The sequence below is a fragment of the Dromiciops gliroides genome, chromosome 2 (genome assembly GCF_019393635.1).
Source record: "Dromiciops gliroides isolate mDroGli1 chromosome 2, mDroGli1.pri, whole genome shotgun sequence".
Lineage (NCBI taxonomy): Eukaryota > Metazoa > Chordata > Mammalia > Microbiotheria > Microbiotheriidae > Dromiciops > Dromiciops gliroides.
Genome location: NC_057862.1, coordinates 535,869,743 through 535,894,083, shown reverse-complemented (window position 1 = coordinate 535,894,083; position 24,341 = coordinate 535,869,743). Strand labels below are relative to the sequence as shown.

Below are 24,341 nucleotides of genomic sequence, written 5' to 3'. Positions count from 1 at the left end.
TCTCCCCAATTGGGACTCTGGGAGGCTGTACTGGGACCCCCAGCCAATGGACCCAGGAGTTGGTGCTTCCCCAATTTGGTGATGTATTTTCCCCTTAAATAATGGTCGCTTTTGCTTTAATATTTACATTGTTAGGCTGCTTACTTTATTGCTGCTGCAAAACTAATATATTTTTTCCTGTACTATAATATTAATTAAATCTAATTTTCTTCACCTGGTGTTGGAGTGTCATTTTTTTTTTTTTTTAGGAGTGAATCCAAACATTATCCTTAATGGTACAGCCCGGAAGTGGGGCTGAAGAGGAAGTAAAACTTCCCTTTGGCCTGAATAGGGGATGTAGGTATGCTATTAATGAAAGTCTTACTTGGGCAAAGTGACTCAGAGGGTTTGAGCTCCTCTCCCCAGCCCTCCTCCCCCTCCTCTAATTGAAGTCCCTACAGGCACTAATAATTGAAGAAATCTGGCAAGGCCTCTCAAAGGAGAAGGCATTTTAGGTAAGCCTAGAAAGGAGCTAGGGGTTCCAAGAAGTGGCTAATAAGAAAAATTCTAATGGTAGCCATCTCTAGGGTGAGGGTGGGGTGGGTGGTGGTGGTGGTAGAACAGGGACAGGGAAGAAAAAAAGGAAAAAAAAGAAAGTTACATGATAACTTTATAATGTATTTAAAAGAAATAGAGAATCACACATAATAGATTTGCATTGTCATGTGCAATCATCTTTTTTTCTATTCTGTTATGAAAATGCTTATTTTATTTCTTAAGTTCAGAATAAAATAAATATATTTTTTCTTTCTTTCTTTCTTTTTTTTTTTTGAGGGGCAATGAGGGTTAAGTGACTTGCCCAGGGTCACACAGCTAGTAAGTGTCAAGTATCTGAGGCCAGATTTGAACTCAGGTCCTCCTGAATCCAGGGCCAGTGCTTTATCCACTGTGCCACCTAGCTGCCCATATATATATATATATATATATATATATATATATATATATAAATTCCAGGCACAGGGAGAAGATGGACAATGTGGACAAAGGCATAGAGATGAGAGACAGAATGTCATATAGAGGGAAGAACAAGCAAAGAAGCTTGGTTGGATGAACAATGCATGGGGAAGAATGGCTGAACAAGTCAAGGTATATGTGATAAAATATGATCTATTGTGCTATAAGAAGTTACAAAGGAGACATTTTCAGAAAAACCTCGGGAGACTTATATGAATTGATGCAAAGCTAAATGGGAGCAGAACTGGAAGATTATATACAGCAACAGTAACATTATAATGATAGTCAAGTAGAAAAGCCTACTACTACTACTACTACTACTACTACTCCTCTGGTCAATGGACTGACCTACCATAATTCTAAAAGACTCATGATGTAAAGTGCTATCTACCACCAGCCAGAGAACTGATAAACTCTAAATGAAAATTGAAGCATATTTTTTTCACTTTATTTTTCTGGTTTTTTTTCTTCCCAAAACATGGCAAAAGTGGAAATATGTTTTGCAGAACTTCATATATATAATGGATGCTTTCTCAATGGGTGAGGGAGAAGGTAGAGGGAAGAAGATAATTTAGGACTGAAAATAAAAATAACCAAAAAAAAAAGGAGTATGTATATAATCATTTGGGAAACCTAGGCTAGAGCCAAAATGTAAGACTTTGAATGCCAAACAGGATTTTAATCTAAAGTCCATGGGGAGTCACTAAAGCTTCTTGGGCAGAAGAGTGACTGATTAGAATTGTTCTTTAGGAGGTAATTATCAAAACAATCTGGTACTGGCTAAGAAATAGGTGGATCAGTGGAATAGAATAGGTAGAAATTACACTATAGTAAATGACTATAGTAATCTAGTATATGATAAACCCAAAGACCCAATCTTTTAGAACAAAAACTCATTATTTAACAAAAACTGCTAGAAAACTGGACCAACATCTCATACCACATACTAAAATAAGGTCAAAATAGGTATATGATTTACACATAAAGGGTGAGAGCATGGAATATTTTATCTGTCAGATTTATGGACAGAGGAAGAATTTAGGACCAAAGAAGATATAGAGAGCAATACAAAATATAAAATAGTCATTTTGATTATATGAAATTAAAAAGCTTCTGCACAAACAAAATTAATATAACCAAGATTACAAGGGAAGTAGAAAACTGGAAAAGAATTTTTGAAACAAGTCTCTCTGATAAAGACCTAATTTCTCAAATAAAGAGAACTGAGTCAAATTTATAAAAATACAAGTCATTCCCCAATTGATAAATGGTCAAAGGATATGAACAGCAGTTTTCAGACAAAGAAATCAAAGCTATCTATAGTCAGATGGAAAAATGCTCTAGATCACTATTGATCAGAGAAATGCAAATTAAAACAACTCTGAGGTATCACCTCATACCTATCAGAGTGGCAAATATAATAAAAAAGGAAAATATTGGATGTTGGAGGGGATGTGGGAAAACTGGAATGCTAATCCACTGTTGGTGGAGTTGTGAACTGATAACCATTCTGGGAGAGCAATTTGGAATTATGTCCAAAGGGCTACAAAACTGTGCATACCCTTTGATCCAGCAATACCACTGCTAGATTTATATCCCAAAGACATCCCCCCAAAAAGAAAAAGAACTATTTGTATAAAAATATTTCTAGCAGCTCTTTTTTTTTTGTGGTTAAGAATTGGAAACCAAAGGAATGCCCATCAATTAGGGAATGGCTGAACAAGCTGAGGTATATGATTGTGATGGAATATTATTATGATATAAGAAATGACAAGCAGTATGATTTCAGAAAGGCCTAGAAAGACTTGTATGTATAATGAAGGGAGCAGAACCAGGAGAATGTTGTGCACAGTAACAGCAACATTGTTTGATGAAGAACTGTGAACAACTTGAGTATTCTCAGCAATACAATGATCCAAGACAATCCCAAAGGACTAATGATGAAGCATACTATCCACCTCCAAAGAAAGAACTGATATTGATTGAACATAGACTGAAGCATGCTATTTTTCACTTTTATTTTTTCTTTTATTCAAGTTTTCTTATACAAAATTACTAATATGGTAATGTTTTATATGTATAATCCATATGTGATTGCTTACCACCTGAGGGAGGAACTAGGGGAGGGAGGGAAGGAGGGATAGAATTTGGAACTCAAAACTTTACATAAAAATGTTTATTATTGGAGGAAAAAAGAATTATGCTTTAGGAATATCAGTTAGAAAGCTGTGTGGAGAAGGGATTAGAGAAGGGAGAGACTTAATGCAGTAAGGCCATTTAGGAAATTTTGGGTTGGAAGAAGATGGTGTGACAGAAATTGTCTAGGGTTCTCTTGATATATACTGCTGCCAATTATGACCATCAGTGACAAAGAGATAGAGAAAAATGGATTTACCATATGCTCAGAACATAGACTCGTATACAAAAATCAGTGAGCCCTTAGCAACAGTTTCAGCAACCTTATATAGGAGTAAGGAGGGCTGTCTTTTCCATTGTGTGCTTCCATGGAAGGCAGACTAGCCATCTCAAACCTCTTGTCCTCCAACTTTTCTCCAAGGGAGACTTTCATTCTTTCTGGGAGGAGAAACAGGAGGTGAAGCCAAGCCACTCTGCCACCCTGCTCTCCTCAGAGAGAGGAGGCACTGGGATAGAATTATATCTGTCTGCTCCCCTAAATATTGTTGGTCTAGGGAATGTGGTTTCAGGTTCAATATGACTTCTATTGACTGATTGATTAATGGAAGAAGCAGGATCCTAAGCTTTATATAAAAGGCTTAACCCCTTCCCCACCCCTTTCCTACCAGTTTCACAATGAACGTACATAGTATCTAACATACAATGAACGTACAAGCATCGAAGAAATCCATTTACCCAAATCGATAGCAAAACATAAATCAGAGAAAGTATACATATGAGACTATTTACCAGACAATACAGAGTGAAGGAGCCCTCCTATTGCTAGTGAAGTAACTCAGCTCAAGAGAGACAGAGACAGACAGAAAGACAGAGAGACATAGACAGAAAGACACAGACAGGCAGGCAGCCAGATCTCACCCAAGAAGTCCTTGAAGTTACTAATAGCAAGGGCAGCTAGGTGGTGCAGTGGATATAGCACTAGCCCTGAAATCAGGAGGACCTGAGTTCAGATTTCATTTCAGATACTTGTGTGACTCTGAGCAAGTCACTTAACCCTAATCGCCTTAAACATTCGGGGCCATCTCCAGTCATCCTGATCTATATCAGGACTGAGATGGCTCTGGAGGAGAGAGTGAGGTTGGTGACCTTACACAGCCCTCTCTTACTTAAATCCAATTTAGTGCAAGTCATGACATCACCCCAATGTCCTGGTCCTCTTTGAGAACAAAGGACAAGCAACAACAACAGTGTAGCCAGCTGGGGATAGGGACAATGGAGGCTGACAAGTCTTCTTCAAGTTGGCTTCTTCCCAGAGACTTATTTTCCCTACAGTGACCAGAAGTGGTATAAAATCCTATTTGGCCTTCAAAGCCCTTTATAACCTCACCTCCTCCTACCCTTCCAGTCTCCTTTCTCTTTATTCCCTCCATGTACTCTTCAGCCCAGTGACATTGGCCTCTTGGCTGTTCCATGAACAAGATATTCCATCTCTTGGCTCTGAGCATTTTCTTTCCTTGTCCCCTGTCTGGAATGCTCTACTTCTTCCTCTCCAACTATTGACTTCCTTCAACTAAAATCTCATCTTCTACAAGAAGCTGTTCCCAACCTCTCTCTCTCTCTCTCTCTCTTTTTTTAGTGAGGCAATTGGGGTTAAGTGACTTACCCAGTGTCACACAGCTAGTAAGTGTTAAGTGTCTGAGGCCGGATTTGAACTCAGGTACTCCTGACTCCAGGGCTAGTGCTCTATCCGCTGTGCCACCTAGCTGCTCCTAAAGAATTTTTTTTTGGGGGGGGCTGGGCAATAAGGGTGAAGTGACTTGCCCAAGGTCACACAGCTAGTGTCAAATGTCTGAGGCCGGATTTGAACTCAGGTCCTCCTGAATCCAGGGCCAGTGCTTTATTCACTGCACCACCTAGCTACCCCCCCACCTCTCTTAATTCTAGTGCCTTCCCTCCATTAATTATTTCCATTTTATCTTGTGCATAGTTTGTGTATATTTGTTTACTTGTTGTCTCCCCATTAGATTATGAACTCCCTGAGGGCAGAGACTATCTTTTGCCTCTTTTTGTATTTCCAATACTTAGTACAGTGCCTGACTCATAGTAGGCACTTAATTAAGGTTTATTGGCTGACTTAAAAGAAGAAGATGTAAGTGGTCCAAGTGGTGGGGACTCCTTGAGAGCAGGCAAGGGCAGGGGGAGGAAGAAGGAAGAGGGATCAGAGTTGGCAATTCAAGGAGGATATTTATGATGATATTCACTCTACTCAGGCTGATCAACACCTCTACAATTCACGTCTTATTTCCCTGAGATCGCATTGGCAGTATATGTCAGAGACAGGACTTCAACTCAGATCTCCCTGACTCAAAGTCCAGCTCTCTGTCTACTGGGCCGGGGCTGCTTCTCTTTGTGATACTATTACAATCTCCATTAAACTTTTTGTTTCTTGAAATTGAATCCACCAAAGCCTCCTCATGCTTTGGATAAGGAAAGGATTCAGAAGTATGATTTTTTCTTGGAATAGTTAGTTATTTGGTGGAAAAAACTTGCCCACTGAGCCATACAGTGACAGTTGCCAATTCTAGCAAGACTGAAGTGGGTCTGTGAAATTACAACATCTAGCATGTAGATGGCAGTGAAAGCTTGTGAGTGAGTGGTACCCAGGGTCAGGAACAAAAACAAAACTACATCCAAATAATGTCTGGAGCAAAATCTTCTATGATCACCTAGTTTTCATGTTTTTGTCTCAACTTCAGGATGAATTAGCTAAAACAACTGGCTGTTCTTGGTTCAAATATGGTTGCATCTTGATATTCATCATTCCTCTAGACTTTAAAATTATAAAATTAATAAGATATTATTGACACAAAGAATCAGTGTATAAAACCTATTATTGCCTTTAAAAAGGTAGAATAAAATTAATTAAAAAATGACCAGCACAAACCTAGTTCAGGCCTCTATCACCTCTCTCTTGCCCAGACCACTGCAATCTCCCTGCCTTCTCTCTGTCCCTTCTCTGGTCCACTCTCTACTCAAGTACCAGGGGGATTATTCTAAAGCAGGAGTTCTTAACCTGGGGTCCACTGATCCCCCAAAAGTATACATTTCAGGGGTCCATGAACTTTAATGGGAAAAAAGTGACATTTTTTTTTTTACTAACTGAAATTGAATATTGCTTCCAATTCTAAATGTAGGTAAAAAACATTATTCTAAGAAACGATGCACAGACTTTTATCAGACTGACCAAAAAGTCAAAAATCCCTTTTCTTAAGGAAAGCAATATTCTATAGTTCATAATCTGAATGATACAGATATCTGATTTTGAAATGCCTGCTACATCAGAAACCAACTGTTTCGTATATGATATGGTGCTTGCCACAACTATTACCTTCTGTTTCTCTTTTGGAAAGTGTTTGTTGGATAAAGCACCAGCCCTGGATTCAAGAGGACCTGAGTTCAAATCAAGTCTCAGACACTTGACACATACTAGCTGTGTGACCCTGGGCAAGTCACTTAACCCTCATTGACCTGGTCCCCACCCCCGGCCAAAAGTGCTTGTGATGTATAGGAATGATGTTCCTGAGTAGTCTACAAACTTTTGTTCTATTTCTTTTCTTTTTTTGCGGGTCAATAAGAGTTAAGTGACTTGCCCAAGGTCACACAGCTAGTAAGTGTCAAGTGTCTGAGGCTGGATTTGAACTCAGGTCCTCCTGAATCCAAGGCTGGTGTTTTATCCACTGTGCCACCTAGCCACCCCTATATTTATTTTCATCATCCCAAAACACATTCTTCTGTTGTGACAGCATGAATTGTTCTTCCCTGAGTTGTCTTTTGCCTTCGATTCCCCAATGAGTATCAAAGTGTTTATTGATTTGTGTTGGACAGTCTTAGGAAGATGCTTGTAAAAATTTCCCCCTCTGCAAATTAGTACATTAACATGCTGTTGGTGGAGCTGTGAATGGGTCTAACTATTCTGGAAAGCAATTTGGAACCATGCCCAGAAAGTTACTAAATTATGCATACCCTTTGACCTAGTTATATCACTACCAGACTTAAATCCCAAAGAAACGAAATAAATCAAAGAAAGAGCAAGAGGAGCTATAGGTACAAAAATATTAATAGTTTGGCCCAGATTGGAAACTAATATCCTATTTGGGAATAAGTAAACATATTGTGGTATATGAATGTAATGGAAAACTATTTTGCCATAAAAAATAAGGAAATGGACAATTTTAGAGGAAACTAGGAAGACTTCTGTGAATTGATTCAGAACAAAGTGAGCAGAGTTTCCCCTTTTCTGTTCTATTTCATTTTTCCCGAGACATAAAATTAATTTAAATGCCAAGATTTCAACAGGTTGAGATGAGGATTGGGTACATTCCAGGCGTGGGAGACAGCCTGTACAGATGGGACAGAAGACAGGTGGCAGACCCTAGGACAAGATCAGGAAATAGTAACACAGCTTGTATGGAATGAAAAGTGTATGAAGGGTAGTAATATATTTAATTCTATATGTAATAGAGTTAATGGAGGCATGAGGAGTGAACCAGAAGATTGACATGATGTTAAGACACCAACCTGACACCAGGTTCAATTGCAGAGGACACCATAAGCATTGAACCATTTACAAATGGAGTTTTACTTTTGCCCTAACATAGCAAGGCTATGGTGGCACTTAGTTTCTTTCTTGCATTCTTTTTTTTTTTTTCTGGCAATTGGGATTAAGTGATTTGCCTAGAGTCATACAGCTAGTAAATATCTGAGGTCAGATTTGAACTCAGCTCCCCTTGACTCCAGGGATGGTGCTCTATCCATTATGCTATCTAGCTGCCCTGGCATTTAGTTTCTATAGACATGGTCCTCTCTTCAGGGGTGTGCTAGAGACACCTTAAACCAGTTGATTGTGAAATTTTCAGCAAGAGCATTTATACCTTGGAAATTGGCAAATTATAAATCAGGACTTGATTTATTGTTTTGTTGGTTGTCTGGATCAGCAGTGTCAGAATCAAATAGAAATGGGGCCACTAAACTACACATAATACTCATGGACTACATATTGACTTAGAAACCCACATATTAACATTATCTATGTTCTACTGGGTTTTAATTTATTTTGTTAAATATTTTCCAGTTGCAGGATTTACTTCAGAGTATTATAGGCCAGTGTTCCCTGGCTCTGTGTTTGACACCTCTGGTCTAGTCCTAAGAAAGTGATGGAGAAAATATAAATAATGCAGATTAAACTTAAGTGTGTCTAACATGCATGCAACACCTATTCTTTTTTAAAGTATTTTATTATTTTCCAGGTATATATAAGGATAGTTTTCAACATTTGTTTTCACAGGATTTTTAGTTCCAAAAAAATTTTTTTCTCCCCCTCTCCCCTACCCCCTTCCAAGATGAAAAGCAGTCTGATATAGGTTGTATATATACATTCACATCAAGCATATTTCTACATTAGTCATCCTGTGAAAGAAGAATCAGAACACAAGGGAAGAACCTCAAAAAAGAAAGGAAAAAACAGTCCAAAAGTAGAAACAGTATGGTTCAATCTGCATTCATAATTCACAATTCTTTTTTTCTGAATGTTGAGAACATCTTCTATCATAAGTTTTTTGAAACTGTCTTGGATTGTTGCACTGCTGAGAAGAACCAAGTCTATCCCCATTGTTCATCACACAATGTTGCTGTTATTGTGTACAATGTTTTTCTGGTTCTGCTCCTCTCAGTCAGCATCAGTTCATGTAAGTTCTTCCAGTTTTCTCTGAACTCCTCCTGCTCATCATTTCTTACAGCACAATAGTATTCCGTTACATTCATATACCACAACTTGTCCAGCCATTCCCCTATTGATAGGCATTCCCTTGATTTCCAATTCTTTGCCACCACAAAGAGAGCTGCTATAAATATTTGTATACATGTGGGTCTTTTTCCCTTTTCCATGGTCTCTTTGGGATACAGACCTAGCAGTGGTACCACTGGGTCAAAGGGTGTGAACAGTCCCATAGCCCTTTGGGCATAGTTCCAAATTGCTCTCCAGAATGGTTGAATCGGTTTACGGCTCCACCAACAATGCATTGGTGTTCCAATTTTTCCACAGCTTCTCCAACATTTATTATTTTCCTTTTTTTTTGTCACATTAGCCAATCTGATAGGTGTGAGGTGGTACCTCAGAGTTGTTTTTTTTGTTGTTGTTGTTTGTTTGTTTGTTTTTAGTGAGGCAATTGGGGTTAAGTGACTTGCGCACAGCAAGTAAGTGTTAAGTGTCTGAGGCCGACCTTGAACTCAGGTACTCCTGACTCCAGGGCCAGTGCTCTATCCACTGCGCCACCTAGCTGCCCTCAGAGTTGTTTTAATTTGCATTTCTCTGGTCAATAGTGATTTGGAGCACTTTTTCATATGGCATTAGAAAACTTTGACTTCTTCATCAGAAAACTGCCTATTCATATCCTTTGAGCATTTCTCAATTGGGGAATGACTTGGATTCTTATAAATTTGATTTAGTTCCTGATATATTTTAGAAATGAGGCCTTTATCAGAAATGCTGGCTGTAAAAATTGTTTCCCAGTTTTCTGCCTCCCTTCTAATTTTGACTGCATTGCTTCTGTTTGTACAAAAACTTTTTCATTTAATGTAATCAAAGTCTTCCATCTTGCATTTCATAATATTCTCTATCTCTTGTTTGGATATAAATTGTTTTCCTCTCCATAGATCCGAGAGGTAAACTATTCCTTACTCTCCTAATTTATCTATGGTATCACCCTTTATGTCTAAATCTTGAACCCATTTTGACCTTATTTTGGTATAAGGTATTAGATGTTGGTCTATGCTTAGTTTCTGCCATACTAACTATCTTCCAGTTTTCGCAGCAGTTTTTGTCAAATACTGAGTTCCTGTCCTAGAAGCTGGAGTCTTTGGGTTTATCAAACAGTAGATTACTATAGTCATTTACTACTGTGCAACACCTATTCTTAAACATTTACAAGAACACCCCTGCCTCCGCCCTACTCCTTACATGTGGACACTCATTGGGTCAACAGTCCAGCATATGGTGACCCAGGGTCTTCAGATATCCACCAAGTTGGAGAGGCCCTGACTCCAATTAAATGGAACTTAGTTGAACAGGAAGCATCATCAGAGGAGAGAGGGGACCATTGGGTGTAGAGGACAGCTTTGTTTACTTTTAGGAAACACTTATCACTGCTGTAGCCGTTATAGAAGAAGACTCTGGTAGATATTGGTCCTATCCCACATGGTCATATTTGTTGTGCATCAGGAAGATTAATTTGCTAACTACGTGAGTGTTAAGGGTTAAAATTCTAGCTAGTCTGTCTAAAATATCTAATGAGTGGTCGCCAATAAATTATAAACTTTAGCAAGAGTTAGACTTTTAAGCATTTATTAAGGAGAATAAGAATTTGGTAAAGAGAGAGAAAAAGGCCTAGATTCCTATCTATTAAAGGGAGAGCACATTTCTAGCTCCGCTCTCCACCAGAGTCCAGAGGAAAGAGAGCGAGCCTGAGCGCCAGTCTCTTCCTTCCTCCTCCCACTAGCCCGCGTCACTTCCTGACTCCTGGTCTTGCCCTCAAAGACCTTCCCTTCATGGGCAGAACTCTTCTACAGTAAGTATCCAGCAGGTGGCGTTATTCCAATCGTTACAGTGAGTGAATGATGGATTAGAGAAGGGAGACACAGGCAGCTAGGTAGAGCAGTAGATAAGAGTATTGGACCTGGAATCAGGAAGACCTGAGTTCAAATCTAGCTTCAGTCAGCTTAGTCACTGTGTGACCCTGGGCAAGTCATTTTATCTTTGCCTCAGTTTTCTTTATCTGTATGATGAGGAGAATAATAGCATTTACTATTACTTTCCAGGGTTATGGAGAGGATAAAATGATTATAATATTTATAATTATTAAAATTATTTCTAATGATTAAAATATTTATAAAGTACTTTGCAAACTTTAAAGCATTATATAAATGCTAGCTATTGCAATAATCTGGGTTTCAGGTGATTGTCACTTGTTTTTAGCTCTGAGAAATTTCCTTGAAAAATCTTTTCTGTTTCACTAGTATCCATAGGTGTGCTATAGTCAAAAGAGTGTTTCACAGTCAAGGGAGCCCAGGGCAAAAAAATTCCTCATCTAACGCTAGCTATGGGATCATCAACAAGTTACTTTACCCTCTCCAAGTCTCAGTATTGTCATCTGTAAAATGGGGATAATAATATGTATATATTGTACATATTGCCTGTGTTTGTTATAAGGTTGAAATGAGAAAATGTATGTAGCCACTTTATCTAAATGTCAGCTCTTATTATTAGAATGTCTGATGTGGAAAGGTCTTTAGAGGTCATCTGGCCACAGGATCTTAGAATTCTATATCTAGAGCTAGAAAAAAAATCTCAGGCATCTAGGTGGTACAATGGATAAAGCACCAGCCCTGGATTCAGGAGGAACTGAGTTCAAATCCAGCCTCAGACACTTGACACTAGCTGTGTGACTCTGGGCAAGCCACTTAACCCTCATTGCCCTGCAAAAAAGAAAGAAACCATATATATGTGTGTGTGTGTGTGTGTGTGTGTGTGTGTATGTATATGTATATGTATATATAAAACTCAGAAATAACTAGTCTAATTCTTCATTTTACAAATGAGGAAACTGAGGCACATTGAGGATGGGACTTGCCCAATGTCTCACAGGAAATAAACATCAGAGGCTGTATTTGAACCTAGGTTCTATAGCAATCCCTTCATCTTACAGATGAGAAAGCTGAGGCCCACAGAAGGGGAGGGACTTGCCCAGGGTTATATAATGAGAGTATATATTCAAACCTTAGCCTTCTGACCCCTCACCTCTTTTAACCACCCTGTGGTTACTATATACTTCCTAGTTCCTTTGTTTCTATTATTTGTTGTTTTTTTTAAACTCCCCTCTGACTTTGGATGGATTATTTGGTTTGTCTTACTTCTTAGATCAAACAAGAGCAGAAGTTGTCTTCGGCCTAAAATGAATTCTAGATCTAAGCTAACACTTTTGGCCAGGGGCACGAGAATTTTGTGGGCCATCTCTGCCCCAGAAATGTCTAACTCTATGATGTTCACAAAATCATGCACTACCTGATCTTAGAACTTTCTGAAGCTTTTGGAAGCCATTATATAAACAAACTTCAAGTTATACCATTTCTGAGAGAGACAGCAAGACGGTGAGAGGGAGGGAGGAAGAAAGAGAGAAAGAGAGAGAGAGAGAGAATATTAATAATTTCACATTAATGGACAGTCCATTTTCTCTTTCTTTTATGAACTTATACTCTATTTTCTAGTATAATTACTTGTACACACGTCTCATTTCCCCTACTAGATTGAAAGTTCTATGAGGGCAGGTAGAGACCATGTTTATATTTATTCTTGCACCTCTCTTCAAAGATTGTCACAGTGTTTTGGGGCATGGTAGTAACACATTTTTATTTCACATATAATCATCCATTTCCTCTTCCCTCCTAGGGTTCACTCTCATGTATACCAAAATCCTTAAAGGAGACACTTTATTGAAAAATGAGACTTGAAACTGATAGACAGTTTTCACATGAGTATATACTATTCATTGAATTGTAGAATATTAAAAATTGGAAGAGGGGCAGCTAGGTGGCACAGTGGATAGAGCACTGGCCTTGGATTCAGGAGGACCTGAGTTCAAATCCGGTATCAGACACCTAACACTTACTAGCTGTGTGACCCCGGGCAAGTCACAAGTCACTTAACCCCAATTGCCTCACCCCCCCCAAAAAAAAATTGGAAGAGATCTCAGAGGTCATCTGTTTTGGCAGCAGGTTGTTGTTTGGTCATTTTAGTTGTGTCTGACTCTTCGGGACCCTATTTGGGGTTTTCTTAGCAAAGATATTGGAGTGATTTGCCATTTCCTTTGACAGCTTATTTTACAGATGGATAAACTGAAGCAAAAAGGGTTGAGTGACTTTCCAAAGGTCACAAGCTAATAAATATATGAGGCTAGATTTTAATTCAAGGTGATTCTTCTGGACTCCAGACCCAGCATTCTATGCACTATGGCCACCTAGCTGCCCCCTGGTGCCATTGAAAAGGACCATGGAATCAGAGTTCATGGGTTCTAATCCTACCTCTGATACCTACTACCTGTGTCACCTTAGACAAGTCATAGCCTCTGTTAGCCTCAGGGTCCTTATTTATTAAAAGGAGAGGCTTAGACTAGACAGTTTTTGAGGACCTTTCAACCCAGAGCTATGATTCTCTGATACTTCTAGAGCATCCTTACCACAAAGCCTTTTGGTCTTTATTAAAGACGTCCAGCAACAGAGAACTTCCTATTTTCCAAGCCAAAATCCTCCTTCAGGTAGCTTCTATACCCCTTGCTCCTATTTCTGCCCTCCTAGACCAAGGAAAACATATCAAATCCCTCTTCCAACCATAACCATAGTCTTTAAATTATTTGAAGACAGCTATCATATCCCTTTAAGGTTTTTCTTTTGGATAAACATCCTAGTTTCTTCAACAAATGTGGTGTGGTCCCATGTGATGTGGTCTCCAATTCTTTCACCACCTTGGTGGTTCTTTTCTACCTATGCTTATCAATATTCTTTCTAAAATATCGTATCTTCTCTGAAGGTGGTACTGTAGTTATGGGCAGAATTAAGTTGGATGAACATCTTCCTAATTCTGTTTCTATTAACTCTTCTATTTCTATTTATATTCATCCAACCTGAGTTGGATTTACCTTTCTGGAATGCCAAGTAACTATGTTGACTTATGTTGACCTTGTAATCAACTAAAACTCCCAAATCACTTTTTCCCCCCAGGCAGTTGAGATTGTGACTCACCCAGGATGACACAGCTAGTAAGTGTCTGAAGTTGGATTTGAACTCAGGTCCTCCTGACTCCAGGACATGCATTCTATCCACTGTACCACCTAGCTGCCCCCAGTTCACCTGTTCTCTGGTCACATTCCCTCATACAGTTGAGTTTTTTTTAGCCTATATAAATTTCCTTATTTGTAAAATAAATTTGTTGGAATAGGTGATCTCTACATTTCTTTATACTATGATCCTCTAGGCAAGACCTAATTTCCAATGCCCCTTCCCAGCTAGCCTGACTCCCTCTCAAATGGGCAGCCCAGGATCACCAACTTTAGTTGTCTAAAAACTATGTTCTTCCCCCCATAAAAGGAAGCCTACCATACCTTGTAAAGGCCACTGTTGGGGAGCTTCCTTTGGGCAGGTCAATAGCATTTAAAGCACTGCAAAGTGCTTTAAAATATTCTCTCACTTAATCCTCGCAACAACCCTGGAAAATAGTTGCTATCATCCTACCCATTTTACATTTTACAGATGAGGAAACTGAGGCAGGCAAAAGCTAAGTAGCTTGTCTGGGATCATATGGCTAGTAAATGTCTGAGGCTAGATTTGAACTCAGGTCTTCCTAATTCCAGGTCCAACATTCTATTCTATCTAGCTACCTCTCATAATAATTAGTAATAATACTTTGGTTGTGTATGATAGCCATGGAAATGGGCACCATGATATGGTGAAGTGGGAATTAGTATTAGAACTGAGGATCTGGGTTCAAATTATGGCCCTACTATTTATTGTACAATCTTGAACAAGTTATTTCCCCTTTTTCTGGGCCTCAGTTTTCTTATCTGTAAAATCCTTTCTAGCAATAAGTTCTGTTACCTCCCATAATATAACTATAATTCTGACTTTATATTTCACTGTGTAACAATATATAACAACACCTTGTGTTCTATACTTACACTTTAAAATTATCAGTGATGGGCCCTGTGAAAGTAACCTGAGCTTTTGCCATGATTAGCTAGCTGTTCATTAAATGTCACCTTGCATTTTATTTGCATATTTAACCTACTGCTGTTTTGTTTTTGCTTTGTGGGAAATGTCAAATGTGGTAGGTATGAAATATGAGTGATGGGAGACATTGAACATGTGAGGGCTAAAGGAAGCAGTTATTTAAAAAATTAAGCATATGGGGTTATTAAATTATTGATGTTGGTTTTTTGTTGGTTTTTTTTTTTTTTGCCATAGTGGATTTATAAATAATACATGTTTTCAAGGTTATTTCCATTACATTTCTTTAGGGACAACTAAAACGTCTTCTTTTGAGATTGAAGAGAACTGACAGTTACAGAAAGGTCACCAAAATGTTCATTCATGTAGGAAAAAGAGTTCCTGGTTTGTTTTTTTTAAAGTAATTATAACCCAAAGCAATTCTTATATAACAAGGCACTCAGCTCAGTTTTATGGAAGCTGGAGCTACAAATACGGTAGGGGTGACCAGGGCTTTTGTGCAAGGGTCCTGAAATTCAGAAGGTGTTGACAACATCTATACTCCTTCTGAGGCATAGTTTAGCACCTAGTTAGCAAGGATAATGAATAAAAGAAGATAATTTCAAAACCACTCCCAGTCCCTTCCTTCTACTCTGAGCTAATGGCAATGGCCTTGCAATGAATGTCCCAGGGACTCTTTCTTTTAAAAGTTGTTGGAGGGGCAGCTAGGTGGCACAGTGGATACAACCCTGGATTCAGGAGGACCTGAGTTCAAATCCACCTTCAGACACTTGACACTTACTAGCTGTGTGACCCTGGGCAAGTCACTTAACCCCAATTGCCTCACCAAAAAAAAAAAAGTTATCAGAGGTGGGGGCAGCTAGGTGGCGAAGTGGATAAAGCACTGGCCCTAGATTCACAAAAACAAAAACAAAAACAAAACAAAAAAGTTATTGGAGGGTAGCTTCCTGGCCGCTTGCCCCAGGTATCAAATTGACCAGTAAAAGCTCTAATGTGCCTCAGTTATCTTGTTCTTTTCTGGAGGAAAATAACTGAAAAATAACTTTTCTTCCAGAAAAGAAATTAACTGAATGTAACAGGTAGAGTTTCTAATGAAATATAACTTGACATTCTTTTAACAAAAAAGAATCTGACTAAATATTCTTCCTCATGGGAACCAGAAATGTGGCTGAACTTAGTTTAGGAAATCGTTTAAATGGTGAAAACTGGATAATAAACCATCACGACAGCTTAGAGAGAAATGTAAGTTACTGTTGTTATCATCTCCGAATTTAGGAAAATCCAGAATTGGCATGACTGTCAAGGCACTAACCTGCTCTCTTAAAAACATTCAAACAAAACATCCTATTTCCCAGTGCCATCCATGAGGTGCCGTGTACACTTGTGCCCTTGTCCTCTTTTTTAGAATGCAGTATTTAAAAAGGTAATAGTAGATGAGTGACCAAGGCTGGTCTTAAAGAGAATTGTGCAGTAGTCAAGTGCTTTTCTGGCACCCCTTTCTTTTTTCTATCCCCTCCTTCGGAGGGCCAAACACCTTCAAGGGCTGCCCTACCATCAAGTCCCCTCAGGCGCTATTTACTCTACCCATACCCAGAAGCACTTCTTCCCTACCCCCTTATTCCCCGTCCCCCCCTCCCCCACTCCTAGACAGAGCCCCGTGTTCCTGACCTCTTTCCTCCAAAGCAAGATTTAGGATCATAGGACTCAGACTCACAGAAGAAACCTTAGAGGCTAGTCCAACTTCCTGTCCCATGCAAGAATCCCTCCAATAGCATCCAATAGCCCTGATCCATTAATTTATTTAATCTTAAAGACCTCGGATTACAGGGGACTGACGGTCTCCAAAGGCAGCCTGTTTCATTTTGAGAATCTCCTATTCATTTCTTTCGTGGTACTTGATAATAAGTAGTTGATAAGCAAAACTAATCCCTGAAGGATGCAGAGGTGATTACTAACACATTGTCTTAATCTTTAAGGAGTGAGAGAATGCTGATAATTTCAGGCATCCAGGCATACTGGTGGGGGAGGGATTTTTGGTTATGGGAAGACATCAGATCTTACCAGGGAGGAATGAAAAATAAACAAATAAACAGTAAACTAATGGATAGAGCACAGGCTCTGGATTCAGGAGGACCTGAGTTCAAATCTGGCCTCAGACACTTGCCACTTACTAGCTGTGTGACCCTGGGCAAGTCACACACACACACACACACACACACACACACACACACACACACACACAAACAACAACAACCCAAGAGCACAGAACAAATTTAGGAATATAGGAAACTTATGGCATTAAAAAAATGCTGATAAGACTTGGTTAACTCTTTGCAATATACTTTATTACTTCAAGACACAAAAAGTATAGTTGCAGCATGGATTTACAAAATGTTCACCCATTTTTCTAAATTCTGGGGTGATTGTTAACAACGTTATTTGAAATGACCCCTTTAGATAAGCAACCTTAAGTCTTCTGGATGTACTTACTGGACCACAATTTTGAGCACCCCAAGAGATGAAAAAGCTATTCAGTGGGCATGAGAAGGATGAGGGAAGGAGAGCTGATTAGCTTTTGAAAAATGGGTAAAAAGTTTTGTTTTTCTCCCCGGGCAATAAGGGTTAAGTGACTTGCCCAGGGTCACACAGCTAGTAAGTGTCACCTGTCTGAGGCCAGATTTGAACTCAGACCTTCTGAATCCAGGCTTTATCCACTGTACCACCTAGCTGCCCCCCAAAATGAGTAAAGAGCTATTGAGATGGAACAAGTTATTTTACTTCTATGAGCCTCAGTTTCCCAATATGTAAAATGAGTCATTTGAACTAGATGATCTCTAGAATAAGAAGCTCTAATATATACTATCTTCAGAATGATGACCTTGAGGCACAGCAAGACCTTGAAACATCAAAGAAAAAAAAAATCAAATGGTCTTCAGTAAGGGACTGCGGACAAGACACAATCTCTTTGGACCTCATGTCCTTATCTGTAAAATAAGGTATTTGAACCAGACTTTAATGTCCCTTCCTGTTCTAAATCTCCTAGCACTTATCATGGCGGGATGACCTGGGTTCTTGAGTCACAGCACCATAGACTTTTAGAATCAGAAGGGCTATCTCAGTGGCCATGTAATCTAACTCACACGTGAAACGAATCCCTGTTGTGATGTGCCCAACAAGTGGCCATACAGACTCTACTTGGAGTCCAAGCCCTAACAGGCCCTACCAAGCTAGAAATGCTTCAAGTATGGCCCCAGCAATGGACCAGACTGTATTTGTCCTGTTAAGACAATTTAAGGTGGAGAGGTTCACAACCAGGTTGTGCCTAACATGATAAAAAATTTGACTGTGGATCTCTCTGGGACCACTGACTGAGTTGTATAGAGGTTATTGGTGGAGGGATTTCCCACACTGGTGGAATTGTGAATTTATATTTGCCAAAGCATTTGAGAAAGGCTTTCAAAAATTCAGGTTGAGAAAGAGGTTTCTTTTTTTTTTTTTTTAGTGAGGCAATTGGGGTTAAGTGACTTGCCCAGGGTCACACAGCTAGTAAGTGTTAAGTGTCTGAGGCTGGATTTGAACTCAGGTCTTCCTGAATCCAGGGCCAGTGCTCTATCCACTGCGCCACCTAGCTGCCCCAAGAGGTTTCTTTTTAACAGGAAACTTAAGCCTTAGTTAAAACTTCTTCAGGGAAGCTTGTGAAAGAGTTAACTGAAAAACAACCAGGACTTTCTATTTCAGACTTGAACACACAATATGTGCTCAATAAATATTTATTGACTGATCATCTGCCCGGATGATTCAGAAAATGGAAGTTTGGCCATATCAAGTTGTGTCAAGCAGGGCTAGCAGCTGGCTTCTTCCTCTAACCTTGCCGGCGTTGCTCTTTAGCTTATTGCTCTTCTTTCCCATCCAGGCACTAAGGGAGAGCCAGGGTGACTAGAGACCAGATGATGAGTCATCTGACATCAGTTTGATTCACTTTTTTTGATGCTGCCCTCCTTGAGAGCTTCACTCTCTGAAATCAGAGACAACTGTGTGTGTTTGCTAAATGTTATTATTTCACAGAAGGCAGTGGGGATTTCTAGTCTGCACGGAGTAGGGCTGTTGGATGGTTTGGTTCAAGTAGCTGTCTGACATTCCTTGGGCATATAGCTTTACCTAGAAAGAGAACTCAGAGGGTGTTTTGATAATGCTGGTGGATACGTGGCAGATGTACCTGCACTCTGGTCTGTACCTCTGGTTGTACGTATTCATATCTTTCTTTAAAGGTAGGTTCTAACTAATCTGCTTTGTTTCATGACCCTGGTTTGGAACAAATGCATTTAATCTCTCCTTTCTCTAGCTGTTTTATTTAAACATAGATGAGTGAAGCATTTAAAAATTTAGTATGTTAACGGTTTGAGCAAAAGAATTACCTTTGCTAGATTTATTGCCTAATGTGTATTAATTTTTATTAATTAGCCTAATGTCAGAGGTAGGGAACAGAATTGGGGGAAATTGTAATGCATAATAGAATAAATAGTATGCCTATCACTTTTTTAGTTTTATTTCTATTTTTTTAAAAGCTTTATCTCCTGGGAATAGAGCACCAAAAGAACGGTTAAATCAAGGAGTTAAAAATCACAGGCTCAGAATGATGTTTCCTATTTGTGTCTCTCATGAGATGTATTTGCTGTTGATTTGATTCTAGTTCTTGTTAAAACCATTATCCAGTTGTCACTCAATCGGTTTTCTGGATAATCATCTGTGTCTGAGGCCCTTCATTATGCTGATATCTCCCCTAGAATGGGAAATGTTCTTTTTTAAAGTTAAAAATCAGGAAAGAAAATGAATAGGATGCGATGAGCCCGGCTGTAATTTTGTATGCTGCTGGATTTGCTGAGGAATGTCTGTTTCATACCCATGGGGGCTTCCTCTAGAGTGTTGTAGAGAAAAAAATGTGTTGGCACTAACGAATTACTAGTTTCCCTTTTCTTTTAGTTTCCAATTTGGAAACTTCATCCTCATTATTACTTATGATGATAATAATGAGAAACTGTATTTATAGAGTTCTATGTCTGAAAATTCCTGACACTTCATAGCCAGCAATTTTTTAGTTAGATCGTGATTATTGCTCATTTTCTCAATAAACTTTATGAGCTTAGAAGAAAGGTCTCTTTTTAATTTAAATATATTATATTTATATATAATAATATACATACATATATATAATAACATTGGGAAATTCATAGAATAACAACCAATGTGTAAAAACTGCATTCTAAAGGAGATTACTGAAAATTAATTATTTCAAGCCAAGAGATGAGCTAAGAGGAACTATTTGACTGACTTTTTTGTATATCAATTTTCATATGGAATAATGGATCACCATCCATTAGTCAGCCTCAGAGTCAGGAATCCCTGGGTTCAGTGCCTCTGACATAGAGTAGTTATGGAAGCCTTAACCTCTTAGTAGAGGAGAGGGAAGAGAGAGGGAGTGAAAAAAGGGAAGAGGATATGAAAACTGGGGAGAGGAGAGAAGGGATGAAAAAGAAAGGGAAGGGAGGGAGGAGGAGGGGAAGAAAGAGGAGGGGAAAGGAGAGGAGGGCAAAAAGGGGAGAGAAGAGGGGAGAAGAGGGGACTTGAGAAGAGGAAAGAGAGAAGGGAAGGGAAGGGAGGGGAGATGAGGTGAGAGGAAGGGAAGGGAGGGAAGGTGAGAAGCAGGGAAGTGAGAGAAGAACAGGGGCGGGGCGAGGAAGGGGAAGGAGAGAGGAGGGGAAGGGAGTTGAAAAGAGGGGAAAGGAGGTACATAACTTCTCTATACTTGTCCTTAACCTACTCAGTACTTGAACCTCATTACCAGCACTCAGTTTTAGAGCAGTTACCAGATTTACAATATTAGAATTTTCCTCACTCATACCAATGAAATTATGGATCCATATCACACACTCCACCCTTATCATGAAAAAAAAAATAACTGACAAGCAAGATATATTTTCAAAAAGTACCTCTAGAAATGAGTTATTGAGAACATTGCACAAAAGAAGTCCTGATGTAAGTTTTTTAAAACCTCTTTAGAAAATGGAGATTTTCTTTAAAGTAATAAACCCCTCTATTGCTTATCTTTTATCAACCTTGCAAAACTCCAAATTAATTGGATTTCAAAGTTGATTGTAACAAGAAGTGACATTTCAAGATTTGGGTGAAATCACTGTGACATTGTCTTTGCTTTATATCCGAATTGGACTGCCTTGCTAAGTTCTTTGTTTATTTTAAAAGCAAGTCAGCCTGAAGACAAGCAAGGGCAGGCCTTTTCCATGAATAATAGAAATCTTTGCTATTAGAACTCTGTGAGCTATATATAGTGTCTCAGCTAGAAAATCTGAGTCCTATCTCTTACCCTCTTTCCCCCTCATCTTCTCCCCTCTCTTAATTCCTCCTCCCCCCCCACCCCCAGCCACAAAATCCAGGCCACATATAACTGGAACGGGCAAGAGAAATGGATGATGGAGTGGAAGATATGGGTGATAGGAAGATTCCAGTTAAAAACATGGGAAACCAAAGTGAAATTTTGAGCTGAACTTTGTACCTGGCCCCAAATGCCTGCTGGGGTTTTAGTCCATTTGAATGCTTTACAAGAATTACCTGTTCCAAAGCAGAAAATCCTCAGTTCAACTTCCTCAGCCTTTTAGGCCCCAAGTCTTTCATTAAAACCATAATCATCAGCAAACATTTAATGAGCATTTACTCTGGGTGAGGCACTAAACTGGGTGTTGGAATTTTAAAATCCAATCTTTAGAAATAATTATAGGACTTTTTATGTTGCATACTATATCTTTTCCATCAACTGGTCAGTCAGTCCATAAATCTTTATTTCTGTGCTGTGTGTCAGGTATGCTTCACTTCTTCTGGGCTCTTTGATATTGGTACCATGGGTCTTCTTTCCACCAAATAAAAATTGTGACTTCTTTATGAATTCGTCGTATTTGGTCTTCAAAGTTACCCTGGCCAAAATGCTTGTCATCTTGTGATGGAGCCAGGAGGAGCTTCTTCAAATATATGTAGGCTGATCCTGAAATGAAAATCATATGGTATCACTGGGTCCAAACTAAAGCCCTTCTGGCTTAGAAAATGAGAGAGCTTATATTCCACATGTACAGCCTTTAAGAACCCAGTTTTACCTCCATGGCCCCCATGCCATGATTAATCAGTGGGGAAGTGAGTGGAAATTGCAAGCTAAGCAATAAGGAATGATAGTCTGACAAAAAAAAGATTTTCTTTTACAAAGTATCAATAAAAGTATACTTTTAAAAGATTAAGATGTATGTATATATAGATAACCTCTGTCTGCCTCAGTTTCTTCATCTGAAAATGGGGATCATAATAGTACCTACCACCAGGGCTGTTGTGAGGATCAAATGAGATAATAATTGTAAAGTACTTAGCACAATTCCTGGCACATAGTAAGTACTACATCACAAATATTAGTTATTATTATTATTATTATTATTATAAATTATTAAGACAATCATGCCTTTGATGACCTTATAGTTTAGTTATGGAATCAAGACATATGTACATAGAAGAGATGACTAATAACATAATTTTGTTGTTGTTGAGTTGTTTCTTTCAGTCAGGTCCAACTCTTTGTGACCCCATTTTGTGGTTTTCTTGGCAGAGATACTGGAGAGATTTTCCCCATTTCCTTCTCCAGCTCATTTTACAGATGAGGAACTAAGGCAAACAGGATTGGGTGACTTGCCTAGGGTCACACAGCTAGTAAGTGTTTGAAGCTGGATTTGAACTCAGATCCTCCTGACTCCAGGAACAGCTGTCTCTCCACTGCACTACCTAGCTGCCCATATAACATAAAAAACAGATGTAATTTTTTTACTATCTATTATTAATGCCAAATGAGTGGTATAGACAACAAATGCTACTTTTATTCAGAGAAGACAGAGATTGCTTTGGGCTAGAGTGGTGAAAGAAGATTTCTCAGAAGATGAAGGACTTGAGCACAGCCTTGAGAGCTGGTTAAAAGGCAGATTCATAGTAGGAAAGGGCATTCTAAAAGTGAACAGAGGCACAGATGATACAAAGTACAAGACCCTGGGCAAGTTATTGAACCTTTTCAAGCATCGGTTTCCTCATCTCTGAAATGAGGTATTTGGACTAGATGAGATCCCTTTAAATTTGAAATCTCTATCAATTTGTGTTTGAGAGAATTGAGTAAATCACTTTGGCTAGAGTGGCAAATTTGTGTACAGTAGTAGAGGAATATCTGGGAAGGTAATTTGGAGGGTCCTGAATGCTAGAGAGCTTAATAAATATGTAACATTGGGGCAGCTGGGTGGCACAGTGGATGGAGCACTGGCCCTGGAGTCAGGAGTACCTGAGTTCGAATCTGGCCTCAGACACTTGACACTTACTAGCTGTGTGACCCTGGGCAAGTCACTTAACCCCAATTGCCTCACTAAAAAAAAAAATAAATAAATAAATATGTAACATCTCTCATTAATATGTTGCTTTGTAGTTTATGTAAATGATCAAATTTCAACAAATCACAATCACATCATCACAGAAGATCAGAGTTGAAAGGGGCCTCAGAGATCATGTAGTGCAACCTCTCCATGAATGTGAATTCCCTTCTGTAACAGAATCATGGGATTATCAATTTAGAACCAGAGGTGACCTCAGAGGTCATGCATTCATTTTATAGATGAAGGAACTGAGAGAAACCCAGAGAGATTAAGTGACTTCCCAAGATCACAGTAGTAGGAAGTAGCATAACAGAATTTGAACCCAGGTCCTCTGATTCCAAACCCATCTATCTTTTACATCATATGTGGTCATCCAGCCTTTCCTTGAAATGCTTCATTGAAGGGGGACTCAGTACTTCCTAAGGTAGCCAATTATACTTGTAGAGAACTCTAATTGTGAGGAAGCTTTTCCTTACATTGAAGTGTAAAGAATTAATTGTTATTTGAGGTTTTTATGCCCACTGGCCTGGGGCTCCGCAAACCACACGGTGCTCCACCCACTGGTTGTAGCAGTTGCCAGGGCTCTGGCACCTCACATCATCCCCACTGTCATCCCCACTCGCTGACGCCTACATGGGCCTGGCAAAATTCTAATGATTGGAAGCCTAGTGAGGGCTAGTGACTGTCAGAGCGGCCATCCCATTGGCTGGGACTGTGTGGGGTGTTTCTAGGTTTGGGGGAGGAGAATTGGGCATTCTAGGTGGAAGCTGGAAAGCGACAGGCGTTCTGCTGTGTATTTTCAGCTGATTCCTGGGCGGTGGTATTTTTCAGGTATTAGAATTTCCCTTTCCCCCTTTTATTTCCTTTCCCTTGATCCTACTGATCCTGTTTGTGTTTTTTTTTTTTAAGTTCGTTCTTGTTAAA

General features: G+C 39.2%; 1 protein-coding gene across 3 annotated transcripts in view; it reads left to right on the top strand.

The window, feature by feature from the left end:
* The window catches only part of CHRNA6 (cholinergic receptor nicotinic alpha 6 subunit), a 60,652-nt gene that overhangs the window by 22,551 nt on the left and 13,760 nt on the right, over positions 1–24,341 (top strand). The window contains exon 1 of one of the 3 annotated variants that reach the window (XM_043988687.1): positions 19,038–19,226. The exons of 1 other annotated variant lie outside the window; for it this stretch is intronic. In XM_043988687.1, the coding sequence (XP_043844622.1) occupies positions 19,148–19,226 (79 nt within the window). In that variant the 5' untranslated portion in view covers positions 19,038–19,147. Of the gene's footprint in view, positions 1–19,037; positions 19,227–24,341 lie in introns of those variants that run through there. One more of the 3 variants, XM_043988689.1, reaches the window with a different exon arrangement.